This window comes from Echinococcus granulosus, assembly GCF_000524195.1.
Source record: "Echinococcus granulosus chromosome Unknown EG_S00037, whole genome shotgun sequence".
Lineage (NCBI taxonomy): Eukaryota > Metazoa > Platyhelminthes > Cestoda > Cyclophyllidea > Taeniidae > Echinococcus > Echinococcus granulosus.
The window spans coordinates 567,520-583,715 of NW_020170417.1; the positions used below are offsets into that span (position 1 = coordinate 567,520).

The window sequence follows — 16,196 nt, forward strand, 5'->3', positions numbered from 1 at the left end:
TCACGACCATCTCTCGCAAAAATAAACAAAATCAGAATCGGAGATTGATTATGGCTGAAGTTATGGGAGAGAAGCTCAACGAAACCGACTATATTGTTACATTTATTCGTACTACACGAACAGTCTCCGGGATGCAGCGAAAGGGTGCATGGCTTTTCGTTCAGAAAACGAGGGATTTCTGATCAAACAATTGGATAAATAGAAGGCTAAACGACACAGGATGACAACCACCCTAAATGACACAAAGTTTTCGAAAATAAGAGATCCATTTGCCTACTAACGCACTGGCCCTTCTCACCCTGCAACAACTACAATTTTGGGGGTTAACGAAACTGTCGGTTTTTTGTCCAAAGAGCGACACAAACGACGATATAGTTTGTCTTCCGTAGACAAATTGACAGGCTATTCAAGCCATATTAAAATCAAGTAAAATGATAATTAAAATTTTCTTAGGATCTAATAAGTACAGCAAAAAGCAGGCGAACTGCCCCTGTATTCAACACAGGCAGCCGGTGGATCAAATTAATAGGACTCGCTACATCAACAACTCTCTAAGAACACCGGTAACATGCAAGTGGAGGGCATCATGAATTGGCAAACATCAATATCTCACCGCATCTAAAGACTGGCAGCGATCATCCTTAACCCAAATCCTCAAGCTCCACTAACTTGGATAACTTGGCAAATGCATCACCACCAGACCAAAACGGACAGAGTAGCTTTAGAACGTATAGTATGGACACCCACCTTGATGACAATGTTAGGGAAGTCGAGGAGGTGGACCTCCAAGGGGTCGAGCATGCCCTTGCGTGTGACGATGATCTGCTTGGGCTGTTCTTCTACAGGCAGAGAACGGATGAGCGCGGCCACCTCTTCGGCCGTCTTCCATTTGGCCAATTGACCCAGACGTTTCTGACCCGCCCACACGGAGGTGTGGATAATCTTCAGGAAGAGCTGACCCGTCCGTGGATTGAAAATGAAAATCGCACCGTTTATGGGCTTGGTGGTGAGATTACCCTCGAATGTCTGCGAAAGAAGGGGGAAAAAATCTACCATATCGGTTGAAGATGTACTTGATATTTTGTGTATCCAAAAAAAAACTTCACCCTTGGTCTAACTCATAAGCCGTGACGAGTAAGATTGAAGTAAGGAAATAAGCACTGCAAATTAGCCTAATTAAGCGAGTTTCAATAATTATTGGCTTATGAATAACTTCAAAGATTCAAGATACTACTTATATGAATAGACTTAGAAACAGTTGTGTCGAGACAGCCAGAGTTGTTAGATAGGTTAAGCTTGATTTACACTGGAATTGGGATCAAGTCCAAGGCGCAGAGAGGGCAAAATAGATAGGGCACAAACCTTGTGTATGGTGACGCGATAGACGTTGGTGTCATCCACAAACCAGATAGTCTGGTTAGAGAAGAGCTCATTGTAATTTTGCGAGCTAAGGTAGGGCTCCGTGGGCTCGCTGGAGTAGAGCTGCAGAGCCTTGCGAATGCGTTCACGCAACACGTAGAGCGCAGGATTAGCCTTCATAATCTTCAGCATAGCCTGTTGAATGAGCGGCTTGCAGCCTGGGAACCAGTTGCCGTAAGCGCTAGAGGCGAAAAATGTTGACATTAAGTGTACTTATATCGCAACCCCTATATTCACAAAGTAGTCCGTTTTTGCAGACAGATTGCTGGATGGTAGAGTTGGTCCGTGTGAAGAATTGCAATAGATAAGGAAACAAATATACCGAATACTTAGGGGAGAACTATCCTGACACTTGATCTAGGGATCTCTTCGCTGTCGACTCACAAAAACCAGAATTTTCTCATCAACTATCAAGCAATTAAACGCAACAGCATGCACACTGGTTCAAGCCCAAATGACTCGGATAAACTTGCTTTAATTTAGGTTATTTTATAGAAAAGGATTGTCCAAGCATTTGATGAATCTGGAAAAATACGAGAGACAGGCGTTTAAATGACAAGTATCCTACAAATGAGCTCTCTAGGGTAAACTTTGAGAAGCAAAAATGCAGAATAACCATTCATGGCTGAAACGTTTTAAATTACACGGATACGGTCACTCAAATACTAATGATGGTTATTGCTTTCCTCGGCACAAATAATTACAAGTCAAACAACTAATGTTCATCGGTAACATACGGGGTATTTTCGATTCGCACGAATGCGAAGATATGACAGAAATGTCAAAAGTTCAACGGGAAAAAGCGCTGATATTGCTCATTTCAGACCTGGACAAAAGGGAGCAACTGAAGCTATGGTCAAAGTTAGAATATCCACCACTGCAGTACTTTTGCAAAGGTATATCCTTACCTTGTGGGGATGACCCACTTATTCTTCGCAGTATCCCCACAAAATGGATGACTTCCAGTTTGCTTTTGCGTAAAATACCAAGACGGAACTTGGTTAAAAGAAAAACAACTTTATATGTACTGAAGGAAGTAAAGTATCTGCATTAACGGTACATGCTGGAGTGAATGTCCTATGAACATGAAAAATTGTCGTGTGCTACACTGCTCAATTGACTTTTTATGAAAATCGAACATTACGAAGGAATTGGACTAACACAGGCGTGACGCGCTATTTCAAGTAGTAAAAGTGAAGACGCATCACTGTTCAAAAGCAAATGCTATTCTTGTCCGGAAAGTAAATCAAGTTGGAGTTCAAACCAAAAATAGAAATAAAAGTTGAATATGTCGATCTCAAAATAGGGTTTCAAGAGGCTTAAAAAAACCTGAATTTTGGGTCACCGACAGTAAACTTAAAGAAAACAGAGATGATAAAGACGCGTAGTCGGAGCTAACTACCAAATTAAGAGGGATGGTATAAGCGTGACAAGAGCAGTACCTGTGAAGGTTGTAGGCTAGGTCAATGGCAATCATTACGCCGGTGGGTGAGGGGTAGATAGACATAGTGTCGGTGGTGTAGTCGAGGAATTTGGCTCTGCAGTAGCGTTCCACGTCGTGTGAGTCGTAATCGCCCCAACGTAGCTGCACATCAATCCAGTACTTTTGCGTCGTGGTGCCGTCCATCACGTCCCTACGTGACAACAGCATAAAATTAGTATTTGCCAACGAGTTAATGTGGTTAAGTGATTTAAAGCAATCGGGAAATAATTATATAGTGGTATTTAAAGTGAAGTGTATTTTTGGGATAACTAGTCACACCCCATAAAAAAAACTTGAACAGAACTGGAATGTGCGGCAGCATGAAGGAAATAATTCAACAAACACCAGATTCAATGTCAAATTATCGTGTAAAAAGCCGCTTTTCGCCGATAAAGTATAAAGATGAAAAGTTGAGCCACTTTTAAAGAGGCTTAAGAGGGACGAAGGCGACGACCACCAACAAGTGAAAGGGCCTGTCTTCAAAACACGCAAAACTAACACAAAACAGTGTAGGAATTTCGCAAAATCGGCACGTCCGATGAAAATCCGCAACTACATTTGAGACGTAAACAATGAGTTTCAAAATATCTCAAGGGACATGGGCAAACATCTTTAAAACGCATTACGGTACTGAAACTGACAAACCAACAAACGCATATTTCAAACCGACTTTAACCGAAGAGGGTATTTTACAGCAAAAAGTGCTCCATTTATCGGCCGCATAAAACTTACCTGCATCTTACAAAAATATGGAAATGAAACAAGGTGCTAAAGTACACCGCGACAATCCATATGTAACCCTATCTAACGGCAAAGCTTTGTCGTTTTCTAATGTTACAGATTCGCAACAGCGGTTAAAAACGTAGCTAAAACTTCAATCGAATCGTTGTAGACCAAAACTTTACCCTCCATTACTAAGCAAACTGTGCCCCAACGAGTAGGCATTTCGACCCATTTGGTAAAGGACAGACTAGTTTTTCAATTTAAGTTTAGAGGTGGAAACACGACGCAGCAGTGGGAACAGTTTCTTGGGGAAGGTAAGCCACCAATTCAAAGTGGACGAAGATGGAAATTGATGATCTGTAGTTGTAAGTGATGGAAATAAATTTTCAGTAAAATAGGCGAGATCAAACAGCAACGAGCCGATCCATAGGAAGTAAAAATTGTGATTGCGACACACATAAAGGAAATGATTTGAGATCCTATTTTGATAGGAAAATTTAGTAAAACAAACTAGGAACTAGCCCCCATTGTGAATAAATGCTTATTTAACCGTCTGCACAGTTGATCTAAAAGTCACCAAGTGTCCTAAAGCAACTTGAAAATCATAAAAGCAGAAGGAACAGGATCGGAGGAGCTATGTAACTAACTTTGAGTCGGCTAAAAGACTGGGTCGAGAGACAGGCCACTTGTACGAGGCGAAGAGGAGGATGTCAGCGCAGCTGGAGTTCATTTTGTAGGACTTGCGCGGGTGGATGGTCTCCTTCTGCACCGTCTCAATCTCGAGAGCGTCGAGCTCCTGATCGAAGACCTGGCAGAGGTCCATCACCACCGACTCGTGGATCTTCTGCCACAAGTGGGCGCGGAAGATTTGAATGAGAGAAATCTTCAGCGTGGGAATTTTGCCATGCATGAAGATTCCAGTCAAATCCAACTGTACTTGGAAACCTACGTACACCTGTGGGGAAGAAGACGTGTCATTCCCATCTTTGGGGACCGTTAATGTAGAGACAAACGGACTAGTATCTATTTTAATTACATACAAGGGTGTCCAGAACTTTTCAGTCCTCCACCTTCACAAATAATCTTCCAAACTGCTACTTCAGAGGACATCTTCTGGAGTGACTGGAATGCCAAGACGATAGATTAGCGTGATTTGAAAAAAACTGAAAATGCCACCTACTCGACTAGTCTCCCAGTTTGTAGTCGGCTACAATGAAATTCCCGCCCGACTCTCAGGCCTAGTAGCATCTTTACAGGTAAATCGGATGCTGCAATGGTTCCAAATAACGAAGGCTGATAAAATTGAACATTTTAAAAACAGAGTAGAGCAATCCATCTCTACAAGGTTGTCGTTTAAGTCGAAATGAACGTGAATAGTGACGACGAAAATACGCAATGACAAAGTGTTTAAATCTAATCTCCCGTTTTGTCATCCCGTGTCTCACAGCTTGATAGAGCCCTAGTAACAAAGCGAGACCGTGATCTAAAAGACGAATCCCGTTTTGGAACAAAACACAAAAACAGTTTCATACAAGGTGGTATTACTCCGTAAATTCCGCTGCTGCCTTTCCTATGGACACGAAATGTGGTCAGATGCACACAAAATTTAGGCTTTGATCAAAACCATAATTCCTTTCAGACACGCTGAATTGATGGGGCAGTAAAACAATAGAGGGAAGGAACCGTGGTTACTGTAGTGATGGTGGTTCTAATGACGCAGCAATTGCGCGAAAGTAATCTTACAAACGAGTAAGCGAGCCAACTTTACAGGACAACAATGGGGAAGGTGACGGCAGTGATGCGGAAACTGATGTGCGGTGGCTTCAAATGAGTGACAGACAGGATATTAAACAGTGGTAGCAAAAAAGTGAAACGAAACAAAGATCACACAAAGTTGTGGCAATAACTGCCAATAAATTATACGACTATGTAAACATTTGGTTAATTTTAAAGACGTGACGCAATCCTTAGAACTCTATAATTAGCTTCAGGTCTTCCACTCCACTGATAATTCAATGATACAACAGTTTTTCTTTTCAAGCACAATAGGCGAGGCAAAATTCAAAGTCGCCAAAGTGAATAAGGGCTCTCGCAACTGATCAAAATACGAATGACGGAAAACCAGACAAAAACGCACTCGAATAGCACGAATTCACTTACATTAGCACGATTAATGGTGGGTGACCACCACAACGTGAATCGACGATTTGGAATCTGGTTTAGACCGGAGCGCTGGGCGTTCGTCAGCTTCTTGTACTTCATCGACTCTTCGAAACCACTCGCCTTCTCCCTAGTAAATGAATGATGCGATTTAGGCATCAAAAAACTATCAAAAGTGTGGGAAGGTGAAAGACGCGTACCAAAAGAGACCCTCCCAGGTGGGGAAGTATGTGCCCTTGAAGAGGGTATGCTCCAAAATTCCCTCCACACCGCCCAGGGCCTGGATCATGTCGGTGCGGTAGTTGTTGAGATTCCACAGCTTACCATCGTGGCGCTGATGTGTCCACCAGAAAGGGTTCTGCTTCAGCACCTGATACTGCTTGAATTCCGTTCGAACGCGCCAACCTTTGTCGTAGGCCAGGGTATGCCGGTCCTTCTGAAAGAGGGTGTTGATTCGCGGAATACCCCGATCCCAGCTGTCTTCCAGGTCTTCCAGAGTCAAACGTCTAGGATATGAGTGAATGGGGCATAAAACATCAAGGCAACATGCTGGCTATTATGAGTTACCGGTAGTAATGACTTAGTCAAGAGGTGTTTAGCCAATAACTTAGTGGCTAAGCGAGGGTGTAGGACTCAGTTTAGTTCACATTTTCAAGGCCAGAATAATTAAGTGCACCGCAAAAAACCTTTTAACGAGGGTTTGAGTTTAGTAAATAATCAGCGAGTCCGTGAGCCAGGAGCAAGCTTTTCTTTAGGAGCATTTATTGATTAGCAACCCAATTTAGAAAGACTACAAATTATGGGAATTTTCACAATCCCCACTTTTATTTTCACTAATAACAGCAATGATAGTAGAAAGACCGCATCTGACCAAGCGAATCCTATCAAATCGAAATTGCCAGTTTAAGCGGTGAAGACCAATGATTAAGGGTTTGTCACAAGATCTGTATCCGTGAAACAACACATCTAGCATTCCAAAATGAAATTGAAGGCAGATACTAGGGCTTAGACTATTTGTGAAAAGCATTGTAACATGTTCAGGTGGCGAAAGAAGTAGTAGGCACAACTTGTTGTGCCTCTACGCAATCCGACAACGGACATTAGCAAACCGGAAGTATATTCAGCGTAAAATTCAAATGACTCAAGCCGTTAACCACTGATTAATTGAAGTTATAAAAATTTGCAATAAAACTTCCCATCTAGTAGGTGAACAGTTCTGTTTTCCAAAAACTTGATAGCGAATTGGATCGTTTGTAAAACAGAGACTAAAGTCGTCACAAATAACGCAGTTAGAAGCTGAAAAGTCTATAAAGACGAGAACAATCCTCAAATGACTATATTTTGGTGGAAATCCTTCGAAAAATTGATCATGACTGCAATGTTAGGAGCCGATATGAACTTGACTGATCCCCTTTTGCAATATTTGTAAGAAACCAAAGTTCGACTGCTTAGCCCTTTGTAGTCTCCCACTCTGTCCATGACGTCTCAGCCCTTCCACTTGCTTACAATAGTGGAGCTTTCAGACTAACATCTTGTGACGTTTTCAGAGGCAAACGGGGTAACAAATTTGTATAAATAGCCCGATTAGATACATCGACAACCCTTAGGGTTCCACAAAGACTCCTCCAGTAAAAAAAATGCAGCAACGGAGGAAAAAACTTACCTATTTTGCGCGTTGGCCTCCTGGCGTTTGAGTGCGTATTCAGCCCACACTGACTGGGAGTCACGGAACTCGGTTTCCCAGGTCTGGATGTAGGAGAAGAGAGTGGGAATCACTTGGTCCTCATCGTGGCTCATGCCTGAGCGGAAGTGGGTGATACCCACGTCCGTCTGTTTCGACCATCGCAAGTCAGATTGAGGGATGAGCACGTGACCCATGCTCAGCATGCCTAGACCACCTAGCTCCTGTGCACCAAGAGAAAAGAGTAAAACGTAATTTTAAATCCAATCGCAAGATAATTGTCAAAGTGGAGAATTGATAAACTGACAATCATGATAGATGTCAATAGCCGGTTTAAATCGGATTAAGTTCAAGTAACCTGCTCGGTAATGTTACAATCGCCTCGCGTCTCGAATGAACTTCACGAAAATTTGTGTTGAGCATTTCAACCGCTACCGTCATGTTTGCCAAACAAGTCACAGAAACGATTCACAATTCTCAGTAAAAACGATAGTTAATACAAACATTAAAAATTACGGGAGTAAAAGCGTATTGCCGAAAATAATGTTTGCAAGATTTTCAAAAGTGATCGATTTCATGATCACCTACACAAACTAAGAAAGTAGGTTTTGAAAAAGTTTCAAATCTTTCCAAGAGAAAGGAGACTTATGACGTGACAAATAACCCCATGGCTTGACAGATCAATCCAACGCCCTCGACCCAAAATGCAGCGATACCAAAAGAATATACAGGTACCTAAGTATCTCGACAAGGCTAGATGCAACTGAACACCTGCCTTAAATGTAATTAACGTTTCAGGTAGACTTTATCTCGAACTTCAAGCATGTCAATAGCATTGAAAATTTCAAGTCTCAATAAACAGGTGGAAGAAGAGTGCTAAAGATTTGTTCAACCTATCGAAATGCAGAGGCCGTCCGAGAAAGCCACGAAGGCAAGGGGCTTGGCGATTGATTATCTTTGACCAACCAGGCATGAATGGCTAATTCTGGACAGTGCGGAGTGTCACAAGATTAATGGCCACAAGCTCAAGCTTCGCTTGAGTCAATGAGGGACAGCATCTCGCCGTACGCTGGTTATCATGAGCAGTTCACCAAGACCATCAAGTCATCTAAATGTTTAATGTGGAAGTGAAGTTTTCTCTTGCAGAGAGCGTAAACACTAAACTGTTAAAGCACAAAATCTAGTTTCATGAATGGGATTCAAAGCTTACCTTGGGAGTATAGAAGACAACAGGTGGGAAACGAGCCGGCATCTTTGAATTGAGGCCAATTTTAATGCGGGTCTGGATTTTATTCTCGCACTTCACCAACAGGTCGAGCAGTGGCACAGTGGAACTGGCGGCCTCGCGAAAGTATGTCATGAGACCAATAAGGGCGGTGTTCCACTTGTTCACGATCTTCGTAAAAGTCGTTGAGCCCGAGGCCATGAGGATCTGGCGTACGCGATTGTGGAATCGTTGCATCGACTCGTCATCCACACGAAGGAAGCATTGGGCAGTGCGCTCCTTCGTCACCTAGAATGAGAGTGGGTGAATGGATGAACGCGAAAAAAAGGATTGAAAATTTCCACTATAAAGAGGTGAGAAATCGTTCACCAAATTTCGGACGGAAAATGACTTTCACTCATCTGTTATGCTGCGGAGCATGGAATTTCTGTTCTTAAGGGCCAACTTCAAGAAAAGACGGTTCTTCGTCAGTGCAAATGTTAGCTAACGTAAACACGAGGAAAGCCACTGAGTCACCACCAAAATCAAATAATACTAGATTTCGAAAATTGGTTTCATCTGTGGTGGCAAACATTCCATGCGGCCACAATTCTCGTGGTTAAAAAAGATTAAACAGCTTCTTTACTGAAGCTGGTATGAAGTGTAGAAATCTAGAATTCCGTGCTGTTTGAGCACGAGTTTTACCATGGAGATACCAAGAGAACACTGCAGGTAAAAAAGCTGAGGTAACCACACTAACGCACCTCATTTTGCAGATGCCATACTCCACCCGGCAGATTCACGTCAGAAGCCTGGCTAGGAGCTCTACATGCCGGTCGGATACGACACTCAAAGCCACACATCGCAAATAAAAGATTGGGATTGTCCTTCGAGTAGACTGACACAAAGGAGCTTTCCCAATCAATCGTGGTGACAGAGCGTGGCAGACGGTTCTTAATGTCCCAGAACACCGCTCGACCCAGGTTGACATCGTGCTTCATCAGCCGCATCCGCGAGTCCCGGGGCCAGCATTTCTTATTATTGTAGCCCACAATGTTTTCGTTGTTGGGATCAGGATGCTCAGTGAGGTAGCGCTGGATAAGATCACGCGCCTCCTCGGCACTGAAGCGCAGAAACATCCAAAAGCGGTCCACGTAACGTGTGTAGAGACGGATGGGGTGAGCGACCTCGGTGGCGGTGTCCTGGTACTGCAAAAAGTCGTTGGGCATTTGTGGGGATCCAGCCATCTCGGAGGAACGTTCCAGACCGACAACAAGGAGATCGAGAACCAAACCATAGTACTGCATGATGAAAGAGGCAAACTGAAGACCACGGATGATGCCGTAGCTATTAATGTGGTTCATGTCCTTGTAATTGATCACAACGTTATTCTTCGCTGTCATATAGTCAGCAATGTTGTGATCAACGATGAGGCGCAGCAGACGATTGAGCAAGGTGAGATCGACCTTCTCGTAGACCTTCTCGAAACGCGTCTCAAGCAGCACGTTGCACTCACCCTCACTCGTCTCCCACACATCCTAAAAGGGTGGTTAATGAGCGAAGTTCTTAATGAATTTTGAAATCTCACCTTTCGTTCTGCCTAATCTTGATATCGAGACCGAGTGAAGGCGCCGAAATTACTCTATCACACCGCCGATTAAAAAATGGTAAAAAATCATTGAGGGCCAGAATCCCAACATGAAATAACACAGATTAACGATATTAAATTCCCAGTTTCCGTATAAGAATGTATTAAATCTATGGTATCATTCTCAATAATTTGAGTTTCCACCACAATGCAAAGTTAATAGTTCTATTCTCCATCCAAAGATGTCTTAAAATAATTCAAGTGACTCAGACATTCATTACTTTTCTAGATGAAGTTATTCATAGTACAGTCCAACTGCTCCCCATTTTCAGGGCTTTAGGATTTTAAGAAATCGAATAATCAAAGGATTATGCCTTTGTATTGGGTAGGTTTTTTACCAGCTTCGTCTTAGCTACTTGATTCCTGACGACCATCTTAGCGAAACTACCAGTTAGCCGTTCAACCGACTACAACTAATGCTAGAATAAATGCCAATATCTCTACAGTTCAAATAATCAAAACCGAAACCTTTCCTTAATCCGAGTGGTAAGCAACACTGAATCGCACAAAACCCGTTTGTAGTTACTTCAAAGGGATAAACATAACAAATCCTCACTTTTATCACACAAGGGTTGGTTTAAATGATTTACTTTCCGATTAAATTTGTGTTTGTCGCGAGGATAGGCACACATGCGAGTTTTTTGGACTCGCCAGTAAACTTAACCCAACCTATCTTTTAATTATATTCTACACTTCTACCGCAGTAGAAGTGATAAAAGTGAGTATTTAAGGTCTAGACTAACATGCTTTAACACTATTAAGCAAAATTTAGTTCCTTAAAACTAACTCACCTTTAGGTTGTTAATGCCCTGACACCACTTATAGACCAGAAGTGGCGGGGGTTCAGAATCCGCAGGCTTGATCCAAGGTGGGAAGAGCCTTCGCTTATCCGCTTCATACCATAAATACTGGTCAAGATAAGCGTCTGTGATCTTTTCCAATGGTTCAACGTCGTAAACTGGTACAAGGTGGCTGTAGAGGTCCATAAACTCGATTCCCACCTCTTTAAAAGCTCGTTGTGTCAACAGATGACGCTTGATTCGACTTAACGCCTCGTGTGGGCTATCATAGGCCTGCTCAATTAGACCCAATTCCTCACGCTGCGATTGGTTTAAACGGTTCTTCACGGAGTATGATTCACGCAGTCGCTCCAGGGCTAGAATCAACAACTTTGTGTCATGCTTGTAGCTTACTGGAGGGAAAGGAATGGGGGAGAAACGACGACTCTCTAGCCAATGCACTGTCGTGGTGTAGATAGCCACCGCCTCCTCAGGCGTGACATAGGGACCGTCCTTGAGGTAATTATGCTGCCTTTCTTGCTCCGCTTTTAGGTAGAGGCGAGTGAGACGACCCAGGTTCTTTTTGCAAACTGTTTTATCTACCGTGGCTCCACGACGAATACGCTCGCGGTTGTAATGAGCTGTGTTTGTCCACCAATCTGCCTTAGCTTTCACGTAACGCAAAATCATATTTTCGATGGGGATGGGCATATTAGGCACCTTCCAAGGTATGTTGGCCTTCCAACAACGCCAGGCTTCACTCAGGTGCTGTAGAATGGTTCTCGCTTTGTTCTGCTTAATACCCTCGGGCATCATGTCGATGATATCGTGCATGACAGCAGCACGCAATTCCAAATCATAATGTGACTCCACACGCTGCTTAGTGACAGTCTTAGCCACTCCCTTAGAGTGACGTCCCTCGAACTGTCGGGATAGAAGGTTGCCTAGCCACCGCTCCAAAAGCGGGGTGATTCCGCGCATGAAGAAGAGCCAGACGCGCCACGCTGGCGCCCACATACCGACCCCGGGACCTTTACCCACTGGACCGGTGTTGAATCGATAATAGATTAAGTGTTTTAGGTCTTTGCACATACGGATTTGTCGCATGAGTTTGTACTTGTAACGGTACATGCCCGTGAGTTGGCCGACATGGGAGAAGATGTATTGGAGGCCATCAGCGAGCTGTTTGGTAGGAGAAAAAAGCATTATCAGAAAAGGCAGTATCACCGTCGCCCCATGCCGTGCGTTAAGGCCAACAGATGGGGAGAACTGGGTAGTTCACATATCAACTACCTTCTGGACCCCTGCGATATCATCGTACCTGATAGGCATCCACATTGCCCAGACGATACTGCACGTGGCTATCGACCACGAGCTTGGTCAAACGAAGGATCTCGCGGCAAAGATGGAAGGCATTGCCGAAACGCGACTTTTTGCGCTCCTTCGTGGTCAAAGTCTTAACTGGTTTTAGGTTGAAGTTGTAGTCTAGGTGAAGATAATTAAGGTTCTTTCGATGGATCAGCAGATTCAGCATGTTGTAGCCCTGACGACAAACTTGGAGGCCCACCTCCACCCAATCAAGCGTGGTGGCTTGGAAGAACTTAGTAGCCTTGAACGAGCGGAAGAGATAGCGCTTCCGCTGTGGTTTTGGCTTCCTGTGATGTAGGGCGTTGAGCACGAAGTACTTCAGCAGCTTTTGGTAGGATACACGAACCTAGAAAGGGGCGTTGGAAAATGACAGGCCCTACCTTCACTGGCATTCCAGAGGGACAGTGTTCTCGATACCAAGTTTGAACCAATGGAACGTCAAGAGCGCGTCGGGTGCAACCAGACCTAAGATTGAAGGGTCTGGGTGCCCAGAGGAGGCCGATACCATTGGCCGTGTTGTCTGTGTACAAAGGTGTCTCAGCCATAAAGGGTCTGTAGTGCTCTGGAAGGCTGAATCCCCCCTCATCCTCGTCGAAGCCTGCAATATGAGCCTCTGGAACCTTTACAGTGTGACGTTGTGAAATTGGGTTAATGAGAGGATCAAAGTAGAAGGCCGGGAGATCGGGATCTTCAGTCTTTATGAAAAGAACGTTTGGTGTATGGTACCATGACAGGTGAACTTGAAAGGGATAACTATTATACAGGTAGGGAAAGGCAATTCGATACTCCGTGCGAATGGGCTGGCGGATTATAATCTTATTAATGTCGTTGAATTCATTCCAGTCCTCGTCACTAGAAAAACAAATAGGTGGTATAAAAGCGCAACTTACTCAAGGTTTTTGTCCTTCACCAATGGTTCAAACTTTGGACCACCTGGTAGAGCCACGTTAAGAGCTTTTGCGGTGAAAAACGACTTGAGGTCGAAGAGATAAAAGTAGTTATCATCCACAAGATCCGTCAAAAGACAGTTGGCTAGACGATATAAATTCGACATTATCGGCAGTGGCAAATTCCAATGTCGATACGTAAGACCATTCACGTGCCTTGAATAAAAAAAAAACGTTTCATCTACCCCAATCTCTTCGGTGATATTTCCTATACCAAGAACCATGATTTCCCAAACCAAAAGTTACGATGCCACCTACTTTAATAAAATTATCCTCTTTTTACGCTTTTCAATAATAAGGAACAATTGCTTTGCCTATTCAGATTCTACTTTTGACACTACCTTGTTGAGACAAACTTACGGAGTTTCAGCGAGAGGATTCCGATCATAGAACCACTCAGCAATAGCGCCATCCTCTTCGGGATCAAGATCCATTTGGATCGGTTCTAGAGGTTCAACGTCAAGAATATTATCAGCGTAGTCTAGTGGTGGTTCTTCATCATCGAAAGGAGGGAAGCGCATTCGCTTAAAGTGTCGTCGATCTCGCTTTTCGCGACGCATCATAATCCACATGGAGCTCCACTGGGCGACGTAGATCGGCTCGACAACCCAAGGTATTTCGTTCACGAAGGTAATAGCTCCCGTGATGTGATACAAGACCTGAGGCGGTTAAAATAGAACTCGATTGAACTTGCCTTAACATCTCTTATCTGCTCCCAAGGCATCGGCATGTTCTCTAGGAGCTTCAAGATGGCATGCGGCATATACTTGAGCGCTCCCAGATAAACACGTTTATCATGGCGAAACTTGCGATTGGTCATATCACCATGATCACGAACGATTTTGCGGATGTGTTCAGGAGGCATGTCCTCCTTCTGCGCCTCCACAAAACCAAACTTTCGCTTGTCCGCATACTTCTTCGATTGCAATTGCTGCCACTCCAGCGCTAAAATAGAAAGATTTTGGCATTAATGCGATTTGCAATCAATAAAATCCGTCTTTCCAAAAAAACGAACCCTTATTCGCTGGAAGCATCACGCAGAAGGGGTATGCTATTCCGGCTGCAGAGGGCTATCAATGGGCACCATACACTATTCACTTTTAGCCTTTATTGGTTGACTATGGAAGTCTGTTTCAGTTCTTAAAAATCTACATAATTTGTGGTTCCATGGTAAACAAGCCATTTTTAGGGTGCATACTATCCTTTGTTGATTTATCTTGTAGTAGTTTGTTTAATACCTGTTTGTTTTGAAACAGTTTAGGCCAGAGGCTTAAAATATGTTAAGCGAGATCAATATTTCGTTTACTGGGTGTTTGATCCTACTACCTATTGCTCAGCAGCATTTTACTCACAAATGCTAAAGTATCTTTTGGTTTTTTGCCGTGATGTTGACTTTGTTTGGCCCTATGTGATTGCTAGGCCCTTGCCGGGATACGAAATACAAAATCTGCTTTAGTGATACAAGTCATAAAATAGACCATTGCACAAACCACCTTGCAAGTCCATTAATACGCAGCCTCCTCCATTATGATTGGGTGGCCGCGATTGTCCCTTCGTCGGGTCAGTTGACCTCTGGACCATGCCAGTAGCCTGAAGCTCCACTGCATGTCGACAATACCTATTTTGTCCTATGTTATGCCTTCTCTCACCTTCAATGGAGCCTTGGGGCACTACATACATTCACCATTTGTCAAACACCAACTTTTAAACATATTCTAATATGATGTTTAGTGGCTAATTTGGTCAATTTTAACCGTTGGTTTTGATGGTCTTTTGTGTCTTGGCCATTGTACCTCCCCCGGTGGGCTGGCCTAAGAGCCAGTAGCTCCAAGCTCTACTACATGTCAAATACGTATATGTTCAGCCTGAGTGTTATGTATCCTTGCGTCTTCAGGAAAATATCCGTGGGTCTACAACATCCGCATTGAATCTAGTAGTAAATAGTTAACACTGTAATTAAAACGCATACAGATATTAAGACCGAAGAGCTTCGAATTTAGATGTTAGTAAGCTAAGTTTAGCCTGGTTTTATCTTCAATATATTTTTAGTGGATTTTTGTTGTGCTGCAATTAAAAGCCCGCTTTTGTACTTTCGTTGAGCTCCTTGGCTCCCGCCATGTAGATGCTCCCTGACCTTCCCCACCCCTACAATGCATAATCTAACACGATATTATTTCTTAGTTCGTCTTCGAGAAAGTCTCGGAGCGCTGCATTGGCGGCATCGGAAAGTAAACCCGATCATAAGGGGCACCCACCCTGCACTTTATTGCTGCTAAATGAACTTAAACATGGCGGAAGAAAGACATGTGCCATGGATGGGAAAATTCCTGAAGACTTCCTAACAAAAGTATTGTATTTGGCGTCTATCACCTACACCAATCTTCGTCCAGCGTTCTGCGAGAAAAGTATTATCAACAGAACTAATACTAGCTGTGATCGTGACCCAACAAAATCTTCGTTATATAGGTGCCCACAATACCTGCATGAAGATATCAATTAAATGAACACGAGATACCCCCTCTACCTATCCGCTAGCTAATCCTATCCCACACTGATATGGCTGAGCAGCACTTAAGTAAAACAAGGTAACAAGAAAAAGCGAATGCAAAATCTTGTTCCCGCGGAATGGATTGAAAATGCATTCTTTATTATGAACACTGCTGTTAGTCTGGTGATTTTTATTGCAAGCGATAAACATAGACGATGTTTTTGCACACTTCCATCCTCCAATGCGATTCCAAAATCTAACAATTGTTAAGGTTCTACGCAAGTATTGGAAAGGTT

The 16,196-nt window shown here is 43.3% G+C and overlaps 1 protein-coding gene across 1 annotated transcript in view; it reads right to left on the reverse strand. All coding sequences in view use genetic code 11, as the record gives it.

Moving 5' to 3' along the window:
- Window positions 1-14,446, reverse strand: part of EGR_05260 (Pre-mRNA-processing-splicing factor 8) — a gene marked incomplete at both ends in the record, with an annotated part of 21,522 nt that extends 7,076 nt beyond the window's left edge. Inside the window, 16 exons of the mRNA XM_024494509.1 lie at window positions 748-1,026; window positions 1,363-1,600; window positions 2,862-3,053; window positions 4,273-4,580; window positions 5,786-5,915; window positions 5,986-6,291; window positions 7,449-7,690; window positions 8,677-8,979; window positions 9,435-10,208; window positions 11,110-12,279; window positions 12,419-12,811; window positions 12,846-13,317; window positions 13,356-13,568; window positions 13,773-14,071; window positions 14,113-14,357; window positions 14,428-14,446. Of these exons, the coding sequence (XP_024351130.1) occupies window positions 748-1,026; window positions 1,363-1,600; window positions 2,862-3,053; window positions 4,273-4,580; window positions 5,786-5,915; window positions 5,986-6,291; window positions 7,449-7,690; window positions 8,677-8,979; window positions 9,435-10,208; window positions 11,110-12,279; window positions 12,419-12,811; window positions 12,846-13,317; window positions 13,356-13,568; window positions 13,773-14,071; window positions 14,113-14,357; window positions 14,428-14,446 (5,583 nt within the window). The remainder of the gene's footprint in view (window positions 1-747; window positions 1,027-1,362; window positions 1,601-2,861; window positions 3,054-4,272; window positions 4,581-5,785; window positions 5,916-5,985; window positions 6,292-7,448; window positions 7,691-8,676; window positions 8,980-9,434; window positions 10,209-11,109; window positions 12,280-12,418; window positions 12,812-12,845; window positions 13,318-13,355; window positions 13,569-13,772; window positions 14,072-14,112; window positions 14,358-14,427) is intronic.
- Between the last annotated feature and the right edge of the window lie 1,750 nt (window positions 14,447-16,196).